Here is a 17,500-nt window from a genome sequence, read left to right as displayed (position 1 = left end):
CATATACATAATTACAGTAATTATTTCTGGGTAATAGGATTATATTTTTATTCACATATATATAGAGCTGCTGTTATGTCTCAGTGTTCTAAAGGCTGAGGTTATAGTGCAAAAAAATGGACAAGCTACCTGCACTTATGAAGCTTACATTCAATAAGAGGGTGATTGTAATAAAGAACACTAATTAATAATAGTAAAACACATGAAAGTATAATCTCACTGTTAAACATTTGGAATACTCAAATGTTATAATGGTGGTGGGTAAATCACTTATAAATGTAGTCTGAAGGTTAAAGGACAAAATAGTAAAAGAAAATAGCTATAATAATTAGTTAATGATGCACAAGATAAAAAGATTAAATTGTGACATTAAAAGCATAAAATGGTGGAGGGAGATTAAAAATGTAGAGCTTTAGTATGTGTTCAGAGTTAAAAATACTAGCTTAAAATAGACTGTTAAAACTATAAGTTGTTTTATGTAAGCCTCATGGTAACCACAAAGCAAAAACTTATATATGCAATACATAAAAGAAAAAGGAATCTAGGCACACCAGTATAGAAAATCATCAAATCACAAAGGAAGAGAGCAAGAGGAGAACAAAATACCTGAAACCTATATAATTTTACTAACCAATATCACCCCAATAAATTTAATTTAAAAAAAGAGAATTACAAAATAGTCAACAAACTGGTAATAGTAAGTTCATGCCTATCAATAATTACTTTCATGTAAATGGACTAAATCCTCCAATCAAAAGACGTGGAGTGGCTGAATGAATAAGAGAGAGAGAAAGAGAGAGAGAGAGAAAGAGAGGAAGGAAGGAAGGAAGGAAGGAAGGAAGAAAGGAAGGAAGGAAGGAAGGAAGGAAGGAAGAAGAAAGAAAATGAAAAACACCCAACTATATGCTGACTACAAGAGACTCACTTCAGCTTTAAGGACACACACAGACTGAATGTGAAAGTGTGGAAAAAGGTATGTGATGCAAATGAAAACTGAAAGAAAGCAGGGGTAGCTATATTTTTTCAGAAAAAATAGACTTTAAGCCAAAGAGTATAACAAGAGATAAAACAGTCATTATATAATGATAAAGGGGTCAGTCCAACAAAAGGATATATAATTTGTAAATATTTATGGACGTCAAATAGGAGCACCTAAATATATAAAGCAAATGTTAACAAATCTTTGGGTAGAAATAGACAGCAATGCAATAATAGTACAGGAATTTAAAACCCCACTTTCCACAATGGATAGATCATCCAGACAGAAACTCAATAGGGAAACATTGAAATTAACACGTTAGAAGAGATTAATTTAACCAACTTTTACAGAACATTCCACCCAATAGCAGCAGAATACACATTCTTCTCAAGCACATATAGAATATTCTCCAGGCTAGATTATATGTTAGGCCACAAAACAAACCTTAATAAATTTAAGAAGATTGAAATTATATCAAGCATCATTTCTGACTACAATGGTATGAAACTAGAAATCAATTACAAGAAAACTGGAAAATTTATCAATATGTGGAGATTTAAAAGTCACATAATTTCAAATAGTAATAAATGCTATGAAAGAAAACACAAAACAGTTGGCCTAATAGAGAATGACTGTGTGCAATGAGTTGCCTCATGGTTGTAGCAAGCAGTGGAGGGCTCTCATGAAGAGCTGACTTTTAAACCAAAATATGAAGACTAGGAAGAATCCAGCCTTTCAAAAACCCTGGGAAGAGCTTTTAAACCAGAAATAGTAAGAGCAAAAGTCCTGAGTTAGGAGTGAGCGTATGATACTTCATGAAGAGAAAGAAGCCCAGAAGATTGGAATACATCAAGCAAGGAGGAAACCAGTGGGTCAAAGAAGAAATCAAAAGGGAAATCAAAGGGTATCTTGAAACATGAAAATGGAATTATACTAAAACTTAATGGAATACAGCAAAAAAGTCCTAAGGAAAGTTCATAGCAATAACTGCCTATCTCAAGAAACAAGAAATATCTCAAATAAACAAACTAGCTTTATACCGCAAGGAACTGGAAAAAGAACAAACTAAGCCTGAAGTTAGTAGAAGGAAGGCGATAACAAAGATTAGAGTGGAAATAAATGAAATAGAGACCAAAAGATAATAGAAAAGATCACTGATAATAGAAAAGATCACTGAATAGAAAAGATCAATGATATAGAGACCAAAAGATAATAGAAAAGATCACTGAAAAGATAAATGAAATAGAGACCAAAAGATAATAGAAAGAGCGGGATTTTTGGAAAGATAAACAAAATAGACAAACCTTTAGCTAGACTTACCAAAAGAGAGCGAGAGTAGAGACATGAAAGCCCTATCACAGAAATACAAAGGATCATAAGAGACTACTATGAACAATTATATGCCAACAAAATGGGCAACCTAAAAGAAATGGATACATTTCTAGAAATATACAACCTACCAAGACTAAATCATCAATAAATAAAAAATCTGAACAAATTGATTGCTAGTAAGGAGATTGAATCAGTAATTAAAACCTCCCAACAAAAGACCAGATTCAGATGACTTCACTGGTGAATTCTACTAAACATTTAAAGAATTAATACCAATCCTTCTCACTCTTCCAAAAACTAGAGCAGTAGGGAACATTCATTTTACAAGATCAGCATTACCCTGATACCAAAGCCAGACAAGGGCACTACAAGATTACTGCAGGCCAATATCCTTGATGAACATAAATGTGAAAATCTTCAACAAACTTTTACCAAACCAAGTTCAGTAATATATTAAAATGATTATCTGCCATGATTAAGTGGGATTCATCCCAGGGATACAAGGCTAGTTCAACATCCACAAATCAATGAATGTGATACACCACATTAACAAAACGAAGGATAAAAATCAGATTAGCATCTCAATAGATGCCGAAAAATTACTCGAAAAATTTCAACATCCATTTATGATAAAAACTCTCGATAAACTGAGCATAGAGGGAATGTATCTCAACATGATAAAGGCTTTCTCTAATAAGCCCACAGCTAGCATTGGACTCAACAACGAAAAGCTTAGCCTCTAAATCAGAATAAGACAAGGATGCTCATTCTTGTCTCTTTTGCTCAACACGGTACAGGAAGTCCTAGCCAGAGAAATTAGGTAGGAAAAAGAAAAGGATTCAAATTGTAAGGGAAGAAGAAAAACTGTCTCTATTTTCAGATCAACTGATATTATATATAGAACACCCTAAAGAATCCACCAAAATCTTCTTAGAACTAATACACTTAGTAAAGTTTTGGGATGTAAAATCAATATGCAAATTTCAGTTGTATTTCTATAGACTAATAACAAACTATCAGAAAGAAAAATTAAGAAAATAATCTCATTTACAATTGCATCCAAAAAAATAAATAGGGATAATAACCAAGGAGGTGAAAGATCTGTGCACTGAAAACTATAAAACATGGATGAAAGAAATTGAAGAAGACATAAATAAATGGAAAGAATTCCATGCTCATGGGTTGGAAGAATTAATACTGTTAAAAATGTCCGTACCATCCAAAGCAATCTACAGATTCAACTTAACCCCCATCAAAATACCGCTTTTTATAGAAAACAAAACAAAACAATCCTAAGAGAGCCATAAAAACCCTAAATGGCCAAAGCAATCTTAAGGAGGAAGAACAAAATTGAAGGCATCACATTTCATGATTTTAAATTACATTACAAAGCTATAATAATCAAAACAGTATGGTATTGGAATAAAAACAGGCACATAGATCAATGGAACAGAATAGGGAACCCAGAAATAAACCCATGCATGCAAGTTTAATTAATTTTCAACAAAGGAGCCAAGAATATACAATGGGGAAAGGATAGTCTCTTCATCAAATAATGCTGGAAGACTGGATATCCACATGCAAAAGAATGAAATTGGGCCCTAATTTTGTACCATACACAAAAATCAAAGCCACAGTAAGATGTCACCTCACACCTGTTAGAATAGCTGTCACCAAAAAGACGAGATAAGTGTCTTCAAAGTTGTAGAAAGAAGGGAACTCCTGTGCACTGTTGATGGGAATGTAAATTGGTGCAGCCACTATGGAAAAGATATGGAGGTTCCTATAAAAATTAAAAATAGATCTAACATGACTCGGTAATTCCACTTCTGGGTTTATATCCGAAGGAATTGAAATTGCTATCTTGAAGAGATATCCACACTTCCATGTTCATTGCACCGTTATTTACAGTAGTCAAGACATGGGAACATCCTAAGTGTCTATCGACAGATGAATGGATAAAGAAAATGTTATATATATATGTGTAATAGCATGTTATTTAGCCATAAAAAGTACGGAAATCGTTCCATTTGTGACAACATGGATAGAGCTTGTTGACATTATGCCAAGTGAAATAAGTCAGATAGAGAAAGACAAATACTGTATTATCTCACTCGTGTATGATCTGAAAAAAACTGAACTCATAGAAACAGAACAGATTGGTGATTGCCAATCTGTTGTGAGGCATTGTGGTAAATAGATTTAAGTGGTCAACAGGTAAGATCTTTTGGTTATAAGTTCTGAAGCAGTAATATACAGCATGGTGATTATAGTTAACACGGCATTGTATATTTGAAATTTGCTAGGAGAGTAGATCTTAAAAGTTCTCATCACAGTAAAAAATTATAACTGTGAATTGATGGATGTTAACTAAACTTATTGTGGTAATCATTTTGCAAAATATACATATATCAAATCATTACATTGTACCTCTCAAGCTAATACAATGTTATATGTCAATTGTTCTCAATAAAACTTGAAAAATTAAATTAGGAACTAGACAATAAACAAATCATGGATTTCAATCTAGTTTTGCAGTGCAGTGTGCTTCTTTAAGAATAAAGTGTAATACTGGCAATCCTTCCTGAAGCATTATACTTACTTCCCGCTGCTGTGTTTTCCCGAAAATAAGACCTAACCAAAAAATAAGCCCTAGCATGATTTTTCAGGATGACATCCCCTGACGATAAGCCCTAATACATCTTTTGGAGCAAAAATTAATATAAGACCCAGTCTTATTTTCGGGGAAACACGGTATCTCTTTTTCCCTGATTACTTTCTGGCACAAGACTCTGATTTATTGTCTTGGGTACTTAATCGCCACCTGAATTATCCTGATTATTAATTTAACTTGTTTATCTCCTCCTACTACAGCCAACATTCTTTGAAATCAGGGAACTTTCTCTGCCTCTTTTACTGTTTGTATCCTCAGCCTGTAAAACATTGCCATTGTAACAGGTACTCATTTAATTCATTGTTGAATGAGAATAAAAGGGTAGCACAGGTGAGAGACTGACTTGCTCCCAAGATGGAGATCAGTGTAAACATCTTACCAGATTCTCATAACAACACTGCTAAATGGGTATCATTATTATTACTTTCATTTAGAAAATTAGGAAACTGAAATTCTAAAAGATTAAAGTACTTGTTCAGGTACAACTGACTACTATAATAAATGGCACAAGTAGAATGTTATAGCCCCAAATCCTGTGCCCTGGAGGCTGCACATTGAATGAAGTTGAAGTGAAATTGGTTTTCCATGTTACATGTTTAATCCAGTCCTAAAAATCTTGAACATAAACTGGTAAAATGTATCATTAAATTAAAAAAAAAGAAACGACACAAATAAAAGTGTGTGTGTGTGTTTCTATTCCAAAATGAAATGCATTTTGTGAGGATGTATAAGCAATTTAGTCATCCCAAACAATTTAGTCCAGAAAATATTTGTGAGACTGTAACAATTAGCGTATTATACTTCTTAGTGCCATGATATACTTAAAGTAACCCTTTGATTCTCAACTCTCAAAGGCATTCCTTATAACGGAGCTTAAATCCCATGTTTAGAGATGTTTGGGATGTAGAAATTGGCCATTCTCTGCTTTGTTTGTCCATGCCTAGCCAAAAGGATGCTAGGAGAAACATCAGGACTTTTTTAAAATGTCACAACAGATCAAACAGGGCCCTCCGGGGGAAATGGAGCGCTTTGTTGATGTGCAACTTTTTCTGCCTTTTGAGTTTCAGGGAAGTTATTCATGTTACTTGGGTGTACAGCCTTATTCTTTGGGATTTCCACTAAAAAGCAAGAACTCGATTGATTTTGATGCCACCTTCTGGTTACTACGAAAACTTCAGCTTGTAAAGGTTGCGTTAAAACAGCTTTGAACATTGTCTGATGCAACACATTTACCAAACTGAAATACCTAGATCCACAGTATGAGCTCTTCAGACAGGGAAACAGGAAAGATTAAGAGGACGAAGCTCTTCCATTTAAGTTTTGCATCAATTTGGTATCTGAGTGAAGCAACATTTCCATTCTTACTAAAGAAAAAACCAGGTGTCTTGTGTGAATTTGCTATACTGCTGTTAGGAGGTCAGTTTTCCAGTGAGGCCTCTGTCCTGTGTGGGGTGATGGTGGGGGAGGAGAGGGAAGCGCCATGCCGGCTGTCAGATTTCACTGCAGCATGAACTGGTGGGAAGCTGGGTGTCTGGCATGGGCTTTCAAAGTGCCACAATATGAAGGGTTGTAGGCTGGGTTGCCAAATGCCACAAAAGCCCTTGTTGTATCCCCAGAAGCTTCATTCACTAAAAGAGGCCTCTGTTTTTGCCTGTTTTTCCTGGATGCTAGAATTTTAAGTGTACGGGTATGGGAGAAGTACAGAGGTGCTGATTTGCACTATAGACCTGTTTGTAAACTTCTGTTAATCTCATTTTCAGCCACATCTCCCACTCTCAACCCTGAGCCCAATATGTCTCATGAATTCTCACAGGCAAATCGTATCCTACCCTTTTTGTAGCCCTTGTAGTGTGTTTATCACTCAACACACTCTCATATGGTTTCTGTCTTCCAGAAATTGTTGAACTCTCTTGTGTAATTGTGAGCAGATCCCATCCTCCACATCCTTAGCTTGAATGATGAGGTTTATTCCTTTTTGTACTTTCATTCTTTTATTTCCATGAGTCTCAGGAAAGAAGAAAAATGGGCTTAAGTGCATGGTGTACCATCTTAAACTAATAGTTTGCAGTTGCTTCTATTTTGGTGTTTCTTGAGGGAAATATAATTCAAGTTAAATAAGGAGTTACTTCCTTGGTCACGCCCACAAACTTGCTTAGTTGCAACCAACACCATCTCCTTTGAACCCAAGGAATCTGACATCCACTGAGGCTTAAGGATATTACTCAGACTGTGATAGAATGACTATAGATTAGTGCTGAAAAACTAAGGATTTTAAGGATTCTAAAGTTTTGAGCAACCTATTCTGAAATTTGTCTCATTCATTCCACAACATTTGATAACTACCTAAAATGGGCCAAGTAGTAGGCTAACTGTTGGCAAGGTAGGGATATAAAGATGAATAAGGTATAAACCTTACCCTTGAGGATAGCATAATCTGGTGAATAACTTGAGTTTATGTAGCATTTTGCAGGTTATAAATCAATTTTACCTACGGGGACTCCTGACACTGATTTACCATTCACAGCTTTAACTACTCCTAAGAGGCTCCAATGATCCATGACATGCATTGATTTATTCATTTGCTTAGGTACAAATTTGAATCACATGCATCATAAGACTGTGTGGATAATACAGCTGCTTGGGTGGTGAAAGAGCCAGGCTGAGTCTTGTGAAATCATGAAGTAGCCTTGTGTGTATTATGTATGAATTTATAACCAGATCTTGAGCCATCTGAATTCGATGGGATTACAAACATGAAATGGGTTTATTTTTTCCCTATCATTGACTTTATTGATATTTCTTCAAATATCTCTTCTCACTTTGGCATCACAGGTAGACTTCCATATGCTTTCTGTTATTAAAGATGTTCAGTGTAGTCCGATCTGAAATTCGAATCCCATTTCTTCTAATCCCCTAGCTCAGGTTTGAACTCTGGGAGGAAACTTAGAGTGGAAGAGAGAGCCTGGTCTGTTTCCCTTCTTTTCCCTCACGTCTGGTTCCAGCCCTTCCTTTGTATTGTGAGAGATGGAAGGAGAAGGAGTGTGTCACTTTCCTCGTCATTTCCCTACATCCATATGGTTGTTGCTACTGCAGCTAAGACATAACTAAACTAGCCATCAGCACCCTCTTTGGGGTCAGCACCAAAGCCTGGTTCTCTCATGGTGTACAAGTGGAAATTCTCTGGGAAGTCCTCACTTACAGTTCTTTGATTTGAGAAATCAGCTTTGGTTTGCCCTCCTCTCAACCCCGTCAGCTTCATCTCCAGTGATTCACCTCCAGTTTCTCGTTGTCCGATGAGGTACCACCAGGGAAATTCAACCCCATTTACTTGACTGCATCCTTCCATAACAGGCACTGCCCTCTTTCTATCTCATTGGCTTTTTTCAATTCTCAGTGGTCTTTGGGTCTCATTCCTCCCCACTAAAATGGGCACAGAGGGCTAACTAGTCAGTCTGCCACATAAGAGATGTCCAGTTGGAAAATGGAATACTGGTCTGCCCTTCCTATAGGTACCCTCAGTCTCTACGAGAAATTCTCTCAGAGCCCTCTATAATTTGGAATTGGGAACAATCACCCTTTCGATGAGGATGAGGTAGAAAATGCTCTTAATTGTGATTATTGTATTCTGTCATCTCCAATGTTTCCAATCCACCTCCTTCCCTGCCACCTTTTGCTTACGTAGACAGGGGCAGGATGAGGGTAGAAGTGATGCAAGGATCAAGCCCACATTTTTTGTGGAGAGCTTTCTTTATCTCTAGATTTGGATCCTACTTGGTGATTCTGAATCATATTCAACAGCCTATTATACATTTTATGTTAGGTATGTAGTCTCATTAATTAATTGAGGACTTGACAAGGTGCTGGGAATATTCTTCTCAAATGTTTAGGGCTTCTCTCAAGGTGTGATTTATAGACGGCCTGTATCTGAATCTACTGGGGCGTGTAGGAGAAAACTGTGAATTCCTGGGCCCCATAGGGATTTGGGCTCTCAACGGTTGAGAAGGAATCAGGAATCACGATTTTCAACAAATGCTCCAAATTTTACTGATGCATACTAAAGTTGGACAAGCACTTACCTTGAGTCCACTACACATTATTTTATGTCTTCCCCACACCTCTCTGAAGTAGGTAGGGCTGGTCTTATTCCATTCTACTGCGGAGGAAATTGAGATTCAAAAGACAACCATGGCTTGCCAAGTGCAGAATGATACTTCACTCGTGCTAGTGATAATGGTTATCAACCTGTCCCATTACTATGCCACTGACCATAATTTTGAACAGAGAGGAAATGCCACTCTATTTATCTTTTCTCAGACTACCAAAGTAGTGCATGCTTATTTTAGGAACTCCAGAAAAGTACCAAAAATTAAACAAATATAATTCTACCATTCAAATATAATAATTTGTTTCTGCATATAATGTTACAGCTATTTTTACAAAATTAAAATCAAATTATATCTTAATACTCTTTAGTAACATGCCTCCTAGAATTAATATATTGGGAATTTCTCCATCCCTTAAACATTTTCTTCAACATTATTTTCAATGGCAATGTAGTCTTCTGTTTCATAGATGTAGAATTTTTTACTTAACCAATCCCCTATTGATGGACAATTTGATTATTTCAACTTTTTACTATTACCAAAAGGTACTTTAAAAGTTAGGCAGCTAAAAATGGAGTTGGGGACTCTATTGCAGCTACCTAGAGAAAATAAAGCCATTTTTTAAAGGTCGTAGTATACATGGTCTGAAAGGATATGTAGCATTTCCACAGTCACAAAAAGATTATTTTGTGTTGTTTTCTTAACAGGAACAAGAGCATTTTGTTTTATTTTAACCTCTTCAGCTGTACTAGTCCCTCTGTGATGGTAAACCTACAGTGCCCTACTACCCAGGTAAGGCAAAAATAAAAAACGTCGTTCTGGTGTTGTTAGCAATTTCGAACATTCTTGGATGAAAGTCAGAAATTCTATTTGCATTCTGTGTGTGTGTGTGTGTGTGTGTGTGTGTGTGTGTGTGTGTATGTGTTTAATGATGAATTTACGGAAGGGGAGAAGACATGAGTATGAGCTCATATTTGTTCATATACAATCAAAATGAAGCAGGAATCAATCATTTTAGCATCACTGAAGCACCTCAGTGATTGTCTTGTCCAACTACCTATTTTTATAAATGACCAAACTACACCCCAGAGAAGTAGAGGTTTTTTTTCTCCAAATCAGTATTATAAAGTGTAACAGTAGCTGCTGTGACTAATCAACCTGTTTTTCAGTGACTTCTTTTAGGCCATCTAACAGTATAAGAAGGTGTTGTGGTCAGTGGATTACTCTCCTCCAGGCTCCTTTCCTCTGGTGGCTCTGCCACCCCTTAAGTCCTTATTATCTGCATCCAACCGCAGGAGGAAACACAGAGGCTGAATAAGGCACCCTTGCTCTTAGGAGCCTTGGATCAGAAGTATCGCACATCGCATTGCTGCTCGTATGCCATAGACACGTTAGTTTTATTTGTTCACATCTAGATGCAAGAAGAAAAGAATCAAGCAAGGTAGTTGTGGGCTGAACAGCCTCTTCTGTGCTGTGGAACCAATGGAACGAGAGGCACAGACTTCAGTGAGCATTTAGTTGTCTTCCATAGTCTAACCCTCTGTCCTCCAGAACCTCCATTTTCCCACGGGAGACAATCCAGAGGCACATGTAGTACTGTCTTTAACCCAAGTCCAGGATCTCTGGGTGATGCATACAGTCTCTCCATCAGGTCTTGATGCACAATGGGCAAGGATGCTAGGAAATTTAGCATACAAACCCATTCAGAAAGGGAGGGGTGAGAAATACATAGTGGTCTCTTGTATGCGGTACTGGAGAAGAGTCCTTTATTCGATATGGATTGTGTTCTCGGAGAGGAACTCCCTTATCCCCTTATCCATTGCATCCTATGGTCTTTGTCAACCACCTGGGAGGTTATTTCCTGTTCATTAGCCTCAGGGCCACCCATTGCTGAGCACTGGAAATATGCCCTCTTGGGGGCCCTATAGCTTCGAAGCTCTCTTCCTGTTGTGCAAGTTTTAGCACCTCAAAGATTATTTTAATAGTCAAAGGCCTTTTCAGGTTAGTTCATGAATTCTTTGGCAGTACAACTATCTCAAAAACTTAGTCGCTACTGACTTAATTGCTTCTTCTTGGTTCCATGTGCAAATAAACTATATCCAAAGATCTTTTCTAGAATTTGTTTGTAAAACTGCTTCCATTCTTTCTTCTTCGTCTCCCTCAAAGACTTTTGATATTTTATTTCCTGCTGAGACTAAAACCAACCTGGGATATTGGCATCTTAGTTCTGTGACCACCTCTCTTACAGACCTTCTTTTTTACCACAGCCACCTACTCCCAAGGTCAGATCCTTGATCTTGTCTGTACCAGTAATTACCACCCTTGGTAATCTCAATTTCAAACATCCCACTATCTGATCATGTCAGTTCCTCTAACATTCCAGTGATTCTTCTACCTCCCCAGGACCTACAAACTGCTGATCCTGACCCTTTCCAAGTATCCCTCAGTTCCCTCATATTTTCATCTCCCTCTTTACCTGACGTAGATGCTCTGGTCTCGCTTTAAAACCACTCCCCTATAAAACTCTCAATTCCTTTGCCCCACCCTCTTCGTTGTACTTCCCTGGGCCAGACCTCATTCCTGGCTAAATGTAGCTCTGCCTATTCCCTGCCTGAATCCAGGCAGCTGTGTTTTCTTGGAGAAAACACACACACACCAGTCCCTTAAATTCAAGACAACTAACTTCACATGGGCCCATATGCTGTCCCACAACCATGCTGGAGACCCCTTGTCCATTCCCTGAGCCTACTGTCCTAGAAAATAATTTCACACTTTTTTATCTCACCTCCAACCTCCAAGCCCTTCTTGCCAATATTCATGTGAGCCTCTGACTTTGCTTCCTATTTCACTGAGGAAGTATAAACATTCAGAAGACAACTTTTAAAAGCTCCCACACTGACATACCTTGCCTACTTGTTGTCATCTAGGTTCCTATATTTATTCTGCCTTTCCTTTTCTTTCTGGGGTGAAGTGCCTGTGCTCCTAAGGCCAGCCAGTCCACTTGTGCCTTAGATCTTATCTTTCCTCACATACTCAAGCATACCCTGACTCCAGAAATTTCCTGTTTTTTTCTTTTATTACCATTTTCATTCTCTACTAAATCATCCCCATCAGTATACAAACATGCTGTTATTTCTTCCACCTTAAAAAATCACCTCCTTGGTTCCCACATCCTCCTTCAGCTACTGCTCCATATCTCTGTGCCTTTTTTTTTTTTTTTTCCAAAGCTCATAAAAAGAAAAGTCTATACTCAGTGTGTCTAGATCCCTCTCTTCTCACTCTCATTCAGGCTTTTACTCCCACTCTAATTTCCTCAAAATGTTACCATTGACCTCCATATCATTAAACCAACGGTCAGTTCTCAATCCACATTTATTTTATCCAACAACACTATTTAATCAACCCCTCCTCCTTAAAATACTTTGTTCACTGGGTTTCCAGGGCACAACGTTCTAATGTTTCCTCCCAACTCTCTGGCCGCTCCCTGTCAGTCTCCTTTGCTGGTTTCTCTCTATCCTTCCAACATCTTCTAAACATTGGAGTGCCCTCCTCTGCCAAACTTAGTCCTCTTCAAAATCTGCATTTCCTCCTTTGGTTGTCTCAACTAATCTTGTGGTTTTAACACCATCTATATGCTGCCTTACCTGATTTATAGTCCCAGATAAGTCTGCTCCCTGAACCCCAGATCTCTATATCTAACCACCTGTGCAATGTCTCTAGATGGATGTTTAGTTGGCATCTCAAAGTTAACATTTCCAAAACTCAATTCCTAATCTCTGACTTCATCCCGAAAATTGTTCCCCAACCCCTATTTCAGTCTTTCCTATTTCAGTTAAGGACAACTCCAAATACCATGGAATCATTTTTGATTCTTCTTTCTCTCACACTCATGTTTGAGCTGTCAGCTAATTCCTCTGGTCTCCATTGAAAATATACCCTGGACCAAACTACTTTTCATTATTTGTTCCTTTTTTCAAGGAGATACCTTTTTTCCCCCCTACACTAGTTCAGTGACCTCCTGACTGGTCTCTCTGCCTCTATCCTTGTCACCACCCCCAACCCCTACAGTCTTTTTTCCATCTAGCAGCCAGTGTAACCCTGGAAATATAAGTTATATCTCCCCTTTGTTCACCACCAACCCCATAGCTTCCCTAGTTACTCAGATTAAAAGACAAAATCCTAACCATGGCCTACAAGCTCCTTTACTGGTTGCCTAACTCTGACCACTGTTAATATGTTATTACTCTCCCTCTGATCACTGCACTCTGGTCACGTTGGCCATCTGTTGTTCAAAGGATCCAGGAACGCTCCTGGCTCAGAGCCTTAGACTTTGCTCGTTTCTCTGCCTGCGGTACTTTCTTAAGATAACTGTGTCTTGATCACTCATATTCTTCAAGTCTTTCTTCAAATGACACCTTTGTAGTGAGACCTTCCTTGACTACCTATTTACAATTGGAATCCCACCCAGCTAATTTTCATCCTCTAGCCTCCTTTCTAGTTTTGTTTTTCTCCATAACATTTATTACCGTCTTATAACAGGCAATTTTACCTATTTATTGTTACCTGCCTCCTCCTACTAGAAGGTAAACTGCTTGAAGGCAAGGATTTTTATCAGTTTTGTTCACTAATGTGTCCCCAGTGCCTAGTACAGGCTCAGGGCAGGTGATCAATAAGAAGGAAGGAAGAGAGGAAGGGAGGAAGGAAGGAAGGAAGGAAGGAAGGAAGGAAGGAAGGAAGGAAAGAAGGAAAGAAGATCTTCCTACTCCCAGTCTAGGAATTTTTCCACAGTACTATATAAATCTATCATTCTCATGATGAAACAAACAAACAAACAAAAATCCTTGCACATTATGCTTTTTTATTGTTTATAAATTTACTAGCTCATCCTTTCTTCATAGCAAATGTATTGTTTTAATCTTCAATGTAACTCTCTCTTTCACTCACCACATCCTAATTTGTATTAGAGTGTTAAACATATATGAATTGTAAGTAAAAGTGATGATGAAAAATTATATTCAGAGTTCCTCTTTGTGGTTACTCAAAGATTCAGAACTGAGTCAGAATATAATTTAATGGTCAGTAAAGCAGACTTGCTTTTAATCTGTCAGGCAATAATTTTTCTAATGATCCAAGCCCCATTTTTATGTATTATGTTTTTTGTTAACTGCCAGCCTGGTCCAAATATGTGTCACAAGCATTTAAAGGACAGACTATGATCAATTAGGATACCCAACCTCAATGTGACCTTCATTTTTGGCTAATTATACACTGATTGCTACTAATCAGCACCGCATTTGAAGAGAACAAATTGGTCTGATAGAGGCAGAGAGTAAAGAGCAGTTGCTATATTGTTTTTTAACTGCTCATTTTGTGTCTGGAATGAAATTTGATGTGCTTCTCTTTAACAAACCACTTTTTTTTTTTTACCATTTTAATTACTTTCTTTTATGTGTTGCATACACAGTACTTTTATATGTGTAGTATACATTGTATATGTGTATATTTATAAGTATATAAATCATCATGGCCCTAACTCAGTAGTTCCTACCACCATCTAAAGCCTGTGAAAGCATTAGTACGTTCAGTATTCACTTTTAGAAATCCATTTAAATGCATCCAATAGGGGAACTAGTTTAGTTATCTTTCAAAGTTATTTAGTAAATTATCAAAGTCTGAATGTCTGTGAAGTATCTCCTAATATGTTAATGATTTACTAGCTTAGCTCCAATCAGAGTGAACTTTTGGCATTCGCATTGATAATAACCTTAGCCTTCTTCCAAAAAAATGTGACCACGTTGGATGCTGCGAATGTCCCTAAACAGTTCCTCAGCTTTCATAGAAAGCTGTGAAACTTTCGATAATTCCTCTAGAGGTGTATGAGTGTGTGTATGTGATTGTGTGTGTGCACAAATGTGTATGAGAGACTGAAAAAGAGAAAATACATATGGAGGCATGAATGTGGAGATGGGTTGTCAGAAGTTCTAGAAGGAATTGGACTGCTGTTACTACAAAAGAATATTAAGTGTGAAATTTGAAGTGTCCATTTCGTTTTCTACCTACTTCCTCAGCTGTGGGGTGGACACCAAATGTCCTTGTGTACCGCAGAAATGTGACCCAAAGACGTGAAAGAGATGTCAGCTCAGCAGCAGTGTTTTTGCCTAATTGCCAGTGGAGGTTGAGCTGAAATCTGGCCAGTGAAAACAGTTAGCAAAGTGCACAGTAGGGAGATGGAACAAGTCAGAGTGGAGGAGACTTTCACAAGGAGGAACTGATGGCAGAGGATTGGTTGCAAATCTCCTGACTTAATATGATCTTTTAAAAATTATTATTGCAAACAAAAGCAAAACCAATACAGTGCATCTTTTCTGATTCTGCTTTCTCTGCGTGGAGTTACTAATTGGATTTCAGTCACTCCACAGTGGTTCTATGGACTAGCATAGTGATCTGATTTGGCATTGATAGGTCCCCAAAGTTCATTAGTGCAAAATAATTGCATCGGTGACCTGTCTGCCCACATTCGACGGGTGTTGCTAAGACTATTAAAATGATTGATTGCTGCTAATAGCCCTAATTGTGTTAGATTCTTATGGTAATAAAACCCCAATGATGTTTTGAGAATTGTTGAGAATTCACTGGCACTGATACTGTGTTTCCCCGAAAATAAGACCTAGCCGGACAATCAGCTCTAATGCGTCTTTTGGAGCAAAAATTAATATTAGACCTGGTGTTATTTTATTATAATACAAGACCAGGTCTTATATAATACAATATAATATAATATAATACTGGGTCTTATATTAATTTTTGCTCCAAAAGATGCATTAGAGCTGATTGTCCGACTAGGCCTTATTTTCAGGGAAACACGGTAGTTATTTGTGGCATAAATTATCAGTGTTTGAAGCACTTTTAATCACCATTTTATTCACATATAGGAAAGGAAGGAAGATTCTACCCGGAAAATGCATAAACTACACAGGCAAAATTAAGCTTGCATTATACTCTTATCTACTAATTCAGAAAATCATAAGAAAATGTTTTATTAAAAGTCCATCACTGTCCTGTGGTAGATGTCACATGAATTTATATGTGATAAAATTTCATAGAACTGCACATAAACACGCGCGCACACACACACACACACACACACACACACACAAAATAAATGCATATAAAACTGGTGAAATCCAAATAATATTAATGGATGATAACAATGTCAGTTTCTTATTTGTGATGTTGTGCTATATTTATGCAAATTATTACCATCGGGCAAAACTGGATGAAAAGTATGTGGACTCTATCATTTCTCACAGCTGCAAGTAGTGCTATAATTATCTCGAAATCAGAAGTTAAAAATAAGTCCATCAATGTACAGCATCTTATTGTTTTAACAGAACATCAACATCAAAGGGCAAGAAGTAGAGTCTGATATCTAGTACATGAAATTTCGTTTTTTACAATAAGATTAGAAAGTTGATTTTAGTTTCTTAGATGGAAACTGGTGCTTTGCTCTGTATAACGGTAGATAATTTAGAAGTTTAACCTTATAGATACTTCCTTGGTTTGTTCAACTCAACTCAGTTCCCACCACTGTGTTTCTTTTCTTCACAGATCTGTGTATCCAAGTGCCCAGAAAAATTTTTAACCTATGTAGAAACGCAACTTCTATACAAAAATGACAAAACCTCTTGGACATACTATAGCCAGTTCTGCAAGTCACCTTTTCCTAAGTCTGACAGGGTATGTGTGTTTAAGTTTAAAACTAGAGAATTTATTTGGTTTCAATCTCAAGTGTAACTAACATGCGTATTTGTAACTGCAAAAGCTCCCACGTATTCTGGGAAATGATACCATTCCGTTAAAACCTGTGCACAAATGCATGTGTACGTGCAAAACAGATACACCATTTATAGCAAATCATTTTGTAGACTTGGGGGTGTTATTCAAGACTGTTAAGTCTGGTAAGTTAGTTTCAACTCTTTTCTGACACCAACCAATTCTCTACTTGGATGGATTTTTTGCTTTCGAGAACTACTAGGAGCTAATGTCATTTGCAGTCACCATTTCATTAATGCAGGGTTGAAATACCATGGCTACTTAGTAACGAGAAGAATTTTACTTCCAAACCCAGTTTGATAATTTTTCATTAAAAAAAAAATCCCCAAGGGTGGCTGGTTAGCTCAGATGGTTAGAGCGTGGTGCTAATAACACCAAGGTTGCTGGTTCAATCCCTGCGTGGGTCACTGCGAGCTGTGCCCTCCTTAAAAAAAATAAAAAGATAAATAAAAATAAAATTTTAAAATCCCCCAAACCCTACCTAAGAGTAAGATTTATAAGGAAATTCTAAAGCTTTATTATATTAATTAGTATTAATGGCTTCTAAATTAGAGAAGATGCTGCATTTTCAGAAGAAAA

At 37.2% G+C, this 17,500-nt stretch overlaps 1 protein-coding gene across 4 annotated transcripts in view; it reads left to right on the top strand.

Annotated features, from left to right (window-relative positions):
- Positions 1–17,500, top strand: part of SLC44A5 (solute carrier family 44 member 5) — a 309,598-nt gene that overhangs the window by 247,702 nt on the left and 44,396 nt on the right. For all 4 annotated transcript variants that reach the window (XM_074334959.1, XM_074334957.1, XM_074334958.1 and 1 more), the window contains exons 5-6: positions 9,796–9,880; positions 16,697–16,825. In XM_074334959.1, the coding sequence (XP_074191060.1) occupies positions 9,796–9,880; positions 16,697–16,825 (214 nt within the window). The remainder of the gene's footprint in view (positions 1–9,795; positions 9,881–16,696; positions 16,826–17,500) is intronic.

Source organism: Rhinolophus sinicus, linkage group LG06 (assembly GCF_036562045.2).
Source record: "Rhinolophus sinicus isolate RSC01 linkage group LG06, ASM3656204v1, whole genome shotgun sequence".
NCBI lineage: Eukaryota > Metazoa > Chordata > Mammalia > Chiroptera > Rhinolophidae > Rhinolophus > Rhinolophus sinicus.
Note: the sequence above shows the minus strand (reverse complement) of the source record. Positions and strands in the feature narration are given on the sequence as shown.